The following is a 9,653-nucleotide window of genomic DNA, read 5'->3' as shown; positions in this document are numbered from 1 at the left end:
TTTTTTTTTTTTTCTAAAATTAACTTTCAACCCGATTCTACAATTCTTAATGACTGCAAATAATATTATTACAGTCGTTAAGAGTTACAGAATAGGTTTCGTTTCCTCACGTGTGACATATATTCCGCATTGACTTCTTCACTAAAGATTTACAGCTAACAAACGATCATTATATGCATATAACACCTTAATTATTATTGGGAGATTCTTCTTGAAATTCTTTAACACATCTATGGGAGGGAGGAATACTTTTAAATTCGTTATATAAAACAACTCATTGCTTAGTCGCACTTCGGAAAACAGAAATTGTGTTTACAGTTTATCAGTGTAATCGCTCGCGTAATGGTCTCTAAATCGATCAGCGCGAATCCTCGTATCAAAAGTACCCGAATAATAGATCGAAATCATTGATTAATTGTACTCGTTAATTATATACTGCCGATACGTAACTACCGTCGCGTCCACCCGATGTACCTAGGTTCGTTCGTGATCAATATTTCTGTCGTCGAGTTCCTTCCTCGCCGATCTGCATGTACGGGATCCAGCCGAGAATCGCGCGATCCCTTCACGCTCGGATCATCGCGACTTGTGTTCTTAAGTTTCATAAAAAATTTTTAATTTTCGGAAAAAAATCGACGGAAAAAATTTGACTTTTTTTTTTTTTTTTTTTTTTTTTTTTTGGAAAAAATTTAATAAAAGTAGATACACAACTTGTAACTGTACACAAGTTTGAAAATGCACCTGACCAAGCAAACATTCTCCATTCATAAAGTAAATATTGATCAGATCACGATGAAGAGAAAAATGGAATTAATCATAAGGAATTAGGAAAACGTCAGAGTAGAACGAAAAATCGTATCGTCAGCCTCTAGCTTTATTACCAATTCTTTATGTTCAATTTTGTATTCTTTATCCTGTTCTTTATGTCTGGATCCTAACGTTACTCGTAATTGGCTTCTTCTTTATTACCATCCAACGTTTAACAAAAAGAAATCTTTGACAGAAATCTCATAAATGGTGACAACGGATTTTATTACTGAATTACTTACTTTATTGGAATATTTAAGAGTGAAATGAATCTTAAAAGCTTTAAAACCGTTGACGTAAAGGATAATAACGGTAAAAAAAATTTCTAAAAAATATGGGGCACTAAAAATATAAAAAAATACTATTTTTGTCAAGAATTTTTTTGGGAGATCAAGAACACTAGTCGTGGACGAAAAAAAGGAGGCGCGTGACTTTCGACGGGCTTCTCACTCTCGTAGATGCATCCCCGCGAGTACGTACTATCCGCGACACTGCACCGTGTATATATGTGTATGCTGATCGCGCGAGAGTGCGTGTTTAGTGTGCGTGGGTATTTTGTACAAGGTACAAACGCACGCGTGCCGACGCGTACATAGGAACGTCGCTGTCGCACTTGTTCGAGCAGCGATTATGTTTCATGCTTCTTCGAGTGGCGAGTGAACAATACGCGAAAGACGAGAGTACATTCCTCTTGTTTCCGCAAGTGGAAATTAGCCAAGAATCAGTTTGGGTCGACTTTAACATTCACACGAACACGTATGACTTATGGAAACGAAGAGGAGAAGCTACCCAACTCTCTAAATTCTTCGAGGTGAACTCTCCGCTCCAAAGGAGTGAAAATTCTACCATTCTTTCATCGAGAGTGGCAGAACTTTAAGAGTAAAATCTCTTCTTTCTAGAGAAAAGGAACACTTATGTAAAAGAATACATCTTCTTTCTACATGTAAAATCGAGAGATGCGCGAGGTATTATTATAATTAGATGATCGCAAGGATGGAAATGAAGAGTCTCGCAGTCTTGAGGTCACTATAGGCATGTCGGCGCGCGTACGGTTGACTTTGATTACTTTACGAGCCTTCGATCGCTAAAGTGTATCGCTCGACACAGTGCTTTTATTTTATTTACTTTATTTAATTTCTTTTTGCTTTATTAACTATATATTTTTTTGGTATCTCATTTCTTAATAGCAACGAGAGTGCGCTACGACATTCCTCCCTTTCGCTCCGCCTCGTCTCTCTATCTCTCTTTCTCTCACGTCGTATAATCTTGGTATAATCTTTTAAAGCTTCTTTTGGCACGTATTATTAGAATGTATTATTTTAGTTTTACGGAAGAATTCGATTTAGCGTTAAATCTCCCGCTCCTCTCTCTCTCTCTCTCTCTCTCTCTCAAACTCTCTCTCTTTCTCTCTCTCTCTCTCTCTCTCTCCCTAATCGCTAATTGTCTTCCCGTACTCCGCTGACTATTCCCCCATCGTCGAATCCTTTTCTCCCACCTCCTCTTCTATTCCCCCCCCTCCTCCAGCATTATTATTATTTAAACACATTCATTTACAGTTTTACACTTCGCTACGTCGTAAAATTTACATCGAGTGTTTGCAGTCGCGATTCTGCGCGTACAGAAGATTATCGTTATCCTTTCGATATATATATATATATATATATATTTTTTTTTTTTTTACTTAAATAAGTTGTTGTGCGACTTAGCTTTTTCCCTCTCGTCTACTCTCCCCGATGCTACTCGCCACCGCCATCGCACTCTTTTCCCTTCTTCCTCGGGGGGGGGGGGGAGGGCAGCGCGATGCCTCCGACTACGGCGACGACGGTGACGATCGCACCGAAGCGGGGGAAGGTACCAGTACTCCTCGGGGGAGTCCTGAGGGCACCGGATACGCAATATATAATTCCGAACTCGCGCGACTTGCGCGATATTCGGAGAGGTATTAATAAAGATGTTAAATTCATGGCAGTATCCACATCGCGTTACTTCCCTGCGAAACTCGGAGACCGGAGCTGCGTGCGTTTTGACTAGTGCGTTAACGGCCGGCACGCGCTTTCCGTTCCGACGCGCGAACGAGTCCGCATCCCCTCTTTGTTCCTCCCTCTCACGATTCTCTCGCAATTTCCCCAGGTCCCCGGCGTACCGTCATCCCACGTCGATCTTTTCGTTACAATGAAAAGATTCCGGCGGAACGACCGTTGAAATATTGAAATGACAGTCAAGCTGAGAACCCTCGGTTTTCCCCCGAAGAGTTTGCGACTTAAAAAAGCTTAAGAACCACTGCCTCATTAAATATTCACGCGTCTCGATATAGACGATCGATATCAGTGTCGTCGAAATTCGAGATTATTCGAGAATATTGTGAACAAACAATCCTCATATATTCTTTAGGCGAGGATGGGGACCCGTTCACGTCATCCGGTGTCACGTCATTAACCCCCCGACAAGAATACATTAGTTCGTGATTAATTCTTTTTATGCGTTAATGGACGTCAATGCAATTACGAAATGATACAATTACGTTCGAGAGAGGGAGCGTTAAACTCCGATATTACGTCGGGGGATAACCGAGTTATCCGCGTAATTACTGACGATTAATAGAATTTTCACTGAAAAATGCACGCGATCGGCCAGCGCGCGAAAACGAGACGCGGTCGTCGGGGGATTAATCTCTTATTCAGTATCCAAGGAACACGTAAGAGTCAATTAAAAAAAAAAAAAAAAAAAAAAAAAAGCGCTTTACTTTGACTTTTGATGTCAATAAAACAAATCGTCGTTTTGACTTTTATGAAGTCAAAATAAAGTCAGTTTCTCACGCCTGTTGTGTGTTCCTCGGGCAGAAGAAAGCTACTCGGAAGGTAGTCTTTCTTCATCTCTGCGTGACGACAGCGTGAGTGGCCAATCGGATATTAAACGTCGCGCACGATCCCGAGAGTGAGCCCGAAAGATGTGTGGACCACACGACCGGGACGTACCCGTAACGACGAGCGATATCGCTAGGAACAGGGAAGTTTGGCAGTCACGAGCGCCAAACTTACTCGCGGCAGTCGCCGGTCTCCTCGCTTCCGTTTCTTCGTACGATCTGAGAAACGCGTAAAACGGAGGAAAAGTAAACGGCGATATAAGAATAATAATAATAATGATAATAATAGTAGAGTAGTAGTAATAATAATAATAATAATAGTAATAGTAATAATAATAATAATAATAATAGCAGTACAGCATTGTTACGGTATATGCATGTGTGTGTATGTGTGTGTGCACACGCGCGCGCGCGTGGTCGTTGACTTCCAATTCTGTAGTGTGCTGATATCGGAAGCATGGAGGGAAGACTGCTCCCCTCCTCGATGCGAGAAGATCGAAGTGCGCATCGATGGGTTACTGATGTCATCCCCGATCGACCGCACCGGCACCGCGGTTCCTGCTCTGCCACTTACACTTGAGAATCCTCACGTAGGTTCTGCGGAAAGCTGCGTTGCCCAGCGCGTAGCACATCGGGTTCACAGTACTGTTAATGTAACAAAGGTAATAAACAAAGTCCCACAGCACCTGAGGTATGTACCACGAGCAGGCGGTGATGGACTTGAGGAGTACCAAGATGTTGTACGGGGTCCACGTGATAATGAACGCCAACAGGATGGCCGACAGCGTTTTCGCGGCCTTCCGATCGGCCTTCTTCTCTTGGATCTTCTTCTTCTTCTTGTTCGGCTGCTTGTTCAGTATTCCCTTGCCAGTCGTCAGAGCCTTTGGTATGTTCTTCGCGTTCAACGGTATCCTGATGTCCGGCATCTGCGATGGCCTCCTCATCGTCACCGTCGATGGGCTCGACACGGATCCGCCGCCGAGACGGAAGAGCTTGCTGGCACCACTGCTGCTACCGCCAACACCACCGTCATCCTCGCTGTCTTCTATCATAGGATGCAACTGGATCGACATGGACTCGTCATGTATCATCCTTATGCTCGTCCCCTCGGTGAATTTCCCGCCGTTACTCGGCAATTTGATTAGAATCGTATAAATCTGGAAGTCAAGGAGGCACACGCATAGTATGGATCTTCGAGCGAATCAATTGGAATATCAAAGATAATAGGTTTATTTATTATTATTATTATTATTATTATTATTACAAACAATTATATATCGATTTCACGTTAAATACAAAAATTGTATAGTGAGAAAAATGTTCTGATGAACCAATGAAAGGCACCCAACAAGAACAAATCTTATATTTAATAGCTAAATAGCTAAATACGTAAATAATATGTAACTTTGGCTGCATTTTGCAAAAATAGCAGTTTTGTAATTGTAAAATTCTTTAATATGATTGATCTTGCTCCTAGTCTCGAAATAGATACGTAGTAAGCTTTAAACCTTATTAATTGACCAATCATAGTCGAGTATTTTTCTCACATTCGGCTGTGACTAATTAATTGATTTATTTAATTAACGAATTAATTAATTCCTCAAGGCATTATTACATCTATTACGTTTTAAAAAAACTTATAGTTCTTCACGGAATTTAAAGCTCATTTTACAATCGTATAAACATTGTGATGGTATTATAAAAATTGATCTACCACAGTCAAATATTCTCCTAATATTCGACTATGATTGACCAATTCTTATAACTACAACTACTATTTATAATTACGCAATTATAAAATGGATTTAAAATTTAATTATATCAAGGAATCTTATAGCGAATTCAATTGGTGGCGACGCACTCACATTAAATCCGTACACAAAATAACGTAAAGATATCCCTGGTGGAAAAATTTCGCTGAAATTGTTCCATGTTTTGGGACACTTTTCGGCAAAATTTCAACATTTCATAAAAATTTCAGTTTAATTTCTGCAATTTTTATTTGAAAAATTCATTTCTAGCAAAATTTCAGCAAACATTTCAGAGAAGTTTCAAAGTAATTTCAGTTTAGTTTCAACGATTTTTCAGTATGTTAACTGAAAAATTCACTTTCAGTGAAATTTCAGTAAATTTTCAATAATTTCCAAGAAGTGGAATAATTCCAGAAAAGTTTTTCACCAGGAATGTTTATTATAAATAAACATAGAAATTGATTAAATCGTGAAATACTCAATATATTTTATTGTACTATTGGGTAAAATATGTACTTCATAATTCGAAATATTTGCATGTTATTTTTATACTCAAATTAAATTAGTGTACAATGGCTTTAATATGCATCAGTGCGCACTAGTGCTTCCAATCGAATTCGCCATTACAATAGCTGTAAAATTGCTTTTTCTGCTGAACACAGCCGTTGTTAATAATTCTAATAGCCGCGTGTTGTAATACTGATTTCCCTCGAAAACACATTAAGGTCCGTTTTCACAATATATGGTTACCTAAAGATTAAAGATTATCAACAGATTTATCAATAAAATTCAATCATAAATTTCTTGGTTACCTTTAAGTCTTTAAGATAATCATATATTGTAAAATCGAGCCTAAAAGATGTTATCTTTTCTCAAGTTGATTCCCAAGTAAAAAACGAATAGAAGCGTCACATACGGTATCGCTGGAAATATTTCTAAGGTCGACCGACCGTGCCGGCCTTTTGTATAGCTCGTGCTGCATCGCGGTCTTGTCCAGGGCGATCCCCGTGGCCTGTATCGCGCTGAGGGAGGGACATCGCGATACCGTGCTGGGAAGCGGCGTTTCGGCCGACAGCGGCGTGAGCGTGTCTTCGTAACCGGCCCCGGTGTGGCTGCTCTCCGGTCCAGCGATCTCCTCGTCGTCGTCCTCGTCGTCTCGACCGCTGTGCCACCATGCGATGCACCACATCTTCAGCCAGGTCCAGGAAAACGGCCTGTGCTGCATGCCCAAAAAACGAATACGGATAAGCTTGTAATCGCGAAAGTGATTAACCTAGCCAAGGTTGCGTATGCAAACGTAACTTTGCGTCATAACGTAATACTGAATCCTTACTGATTTCTCTCTGATGAGCAGAAGAAGGTCGCAAATATAATTTTGACATACAATTTTGTTTTTAAGCAACATTTTTTAAACAAAAGCTAAAAATAAAATAAAACTTTAGAAACGTAAATACAAACTAGAAAGTGCCGTCAGATGATAGCAATTTTTATAATACTGTTTGCAATTTTGCAATAATTAACTTTTTGCAAGACTTTAAGCAAGAATAAACGTTTAACGAAATGGGCCCCAAAATTGACAGTAAGCAGTAATGCCACGTATTCCTATTCTTTTCCTTTTATAGACAATAATTTATATGCTTATTAAAATATATAAATCAACAAAAATGTTTTTTATCGAAAAAGAATTATCGAAAAGATTCTAAAAAATTTTATGTACATTCACTTGTAGGTATTTTGTAGCTAAATTCTATTAATGACTCCTGTAAAAGAAAAAAATTACTGTCAACGCGATGGTTTTTTTTTTAAGTTTTCCCATAAATACAGACTTGCCTTCAGCTCCGATAGAGCTATTTGACACTATAACGCAGCACTATGTAAAGATTAAGTTAACTTATGATCTGCCTTACAAACAAGTACGTCAGTTTACGTTATTCCCCGATTTTATATAAAACCATTCCAGACAGCACAGAATATTTACGATAAATATTTATAAATATTTATTACTTATTTTTTTTAATATTATATAAATATTTTATAATATTAACATATTTTCTATAAACGTTATTCAAAAATATTTAAATACAAGACTAAATAGAAATCAAATACTTATATAATATTTATGATGAATATAAGTAAATATTTGTGGTAAATACTTTTTACTGGGATTACAATGTTTTATTATAAGTATTTTCATAGCATTTACTATTAATATGTATAATAAATATTTCTGATCTGTACAATCTCAGATGACAGAAATATTTACAAAATATTCAAAATAAATCTTACAAATATTTTATAAATATTATGTATTGTCTGAGATATGACAAAAATAAGAAAGAAAAAATATAAATAAATTTACGGAAACTATATACCAATATATAAAAAGATATAATACTATTAAAAATATATATAGCCATTCTTATTTAAAAATCATGCAATTTATAAAAGACAATCATAAGAATTTTATTTTCGCATTTGTAGAATTTTTTTTAACTGATATTTTATACACGAGCAAGCCACAAATATATGTATTATGAATTTTTATTTCTTTAATCATCTAAATAGATCATATTTTTATCGTATTAGCGTAATGTTTCTGAAAAATAAGGGAGATCTTTAGGAAATCTATGTTAGTATTGGCGACTTTCCTTTCAAAATGCAAAGAGATACACAAGATTTCAAAGTAATAACAATTACTGATCCTGAATTGCGCGAATTGTGAAATATAAAGTTCCAACTATCAACGACATTTGTAAAGACGAGCAAATAGGTAAACGTGCAAAGTGACTCCACTTGGTGTAATCGCATTCGCACTTATGGTTACAACTATACTTACGCTCTTGTATTGCGGATAGTGCTTATCAATGTAGGAAACCGCGATGTGCGTGGCGTGCGAGACGTCGTCGGCGGTGCTCGACTCGCTTCGCTGTCTTCTGCTCTCTTCCATATCTAAAACCTCGTCACTACAGGGAAAAACATGAAAGTAAGTACGTCGAACTGTACTTAAGTCTTTCGACCGCGCGATATTCGCAGAACACGATTACTCGCGTTGTCAAAAGGAGTTACACGGACGAGAGAAAAAATATTTTTATCGGATTAAGATTAAACGAATAGAAAATATTTAACGAGATCCATAAATCTCGAAAAAATATTTTTATAAAGATCGTGAGCTAACATTAAAAAATAACAAGTATTAAAAAAATAATCATAAAAGGACATTCAATAATATTTGTGGAGAAGGAAAAATAAATATACGACTAAAATAATATCTTCACGTAAGAAAAAAATTAATTATAATTAATCTAACGATGTCTAATAGTGTCAAACGTTCATTCGACCGGTGCATCTGTGCCCTAAAATCAAAGGAAGGGCTGATCTTCCAATTAGGGCAATGTGTTACCATCTCTCTTGTGCAGAGATTGCATTTTTTGTTTTTTTTTTTTATGACATGCTGACGACAAGTTCGGAGAGAGAAACAATTGAAAGCGCTAGTTACCACCTCGAGTTGCTGCGCTTGCTCGCGTCTTGTTTGCCGGCCTGCAAATTCGGCAGGTCCTTCTGACGTTTCTTCGTCTCCAGCCAGATCCGCCAGTAAAGGAACGTCATTATCATGACAGGAACATAAAACGCGGCGATGGCCGTGCCGAAGGTGATGTAATGATTCGTCTCGATGAATTGGATGTAGCACGAGGCTTTCGGCACAGTCCTTTGACCCTCGATGTACGGCCATGCGTAGATCCAGGGTGGCCAAAGAAGCAGCGATATACCCCAAGCGGATCCTGAAACGATCATTATGTTGTTGTCTGGAGCAGTTCTCAATGAACATTTAATTATATTTATTGCAAATTTTATTTTATTTTTTTTAACAAACATATGACTGCAAAAGACTCGAGAACTCCAGACTCTCATTCGAAGAATTTGTTTTTTATGTACCTATTAATATTAAAATGGGTTCTAGTTTAAGAACGAAACGTTTGTTAAAAATTTAAAAGACATTAAATATTAACTATCAAGAATCAGCGTTTTCTCTTGGTTCTTTTTACTTGATTCTTTTTATTATTGTTTTCAACTGAGCCTAATAATTCAATTCTTATTCGAAGGTTTCGGATGATTATTTATCGCGAATATTGATTTAGACTTATCTGCTAAACATAAAGTAACATTATATTAATTTGTAATTTCTCATCCAACAATATATATATATATATATATTGTGTGTGTGTGTGTGTGTG

General features: G+C 37.4%; 1 protein-coding gene across 1 annotated transcript in view; it reads right to left on the bottom strand.

Annotated features, from left to right (window-relative positions):
• Positions 1–4,007: 4,007 nt before the first annotated feature.
• Positions 4,008–9,653, bottom strand: part of LOC108749828 (muscarinic acetylcholine receptor DM1-like) — a 29,693-nt gene continuing 24,047 nt past the window's right edge. The window contains exons 13-16 of the mRNA XM_018488804.1: positions 8,921–9,200; positions 8,258–8,384; positions 6,338–6,640; positions 4,008–4,827 (exon numbers count right to left, since the gene is read on the bottom strand). Of these exons, the coding sequence (XP_018344306.1) occupies positions 4,195–4,827; positions 6,338–6,640; positions 8,258–8,384; positions 8,921–9,200 (1,343 nt within the window). The 3' untranslated portion in view covers positions 4,008–4,194. The remainder of the gene's footprint in view (positions 4,828–6,337; positions 6,641–8,257; positions 8,385–8,920; positions 9,201–9,653) is intronic.

The sequence above is a fragment of the Trachymyrmex septentrionalis genome, unplaced genomic scaffold, assembly GCF_001594115.1.
Source record: "Trachymyrmex septentrionalis isolate Tsep2-gDNA-1 unplaced genomic scaffold, Tsep1.0 scaffold32, whole genome shotgun sequence".
Taxonomy (NCBI): domain Eukaryota; kingdom Metazoa; phylum Arthropoda; class Insecta; order Hymenoptera; family Formicidae; genus Trachymyrmex; species Trachymyrmex septentrionalis.
The sequence above is the reverse complement of the archived record's forward strand: the minus strand, read 5'-3'. Positions and strand labels throughout refer to the sequence as shown.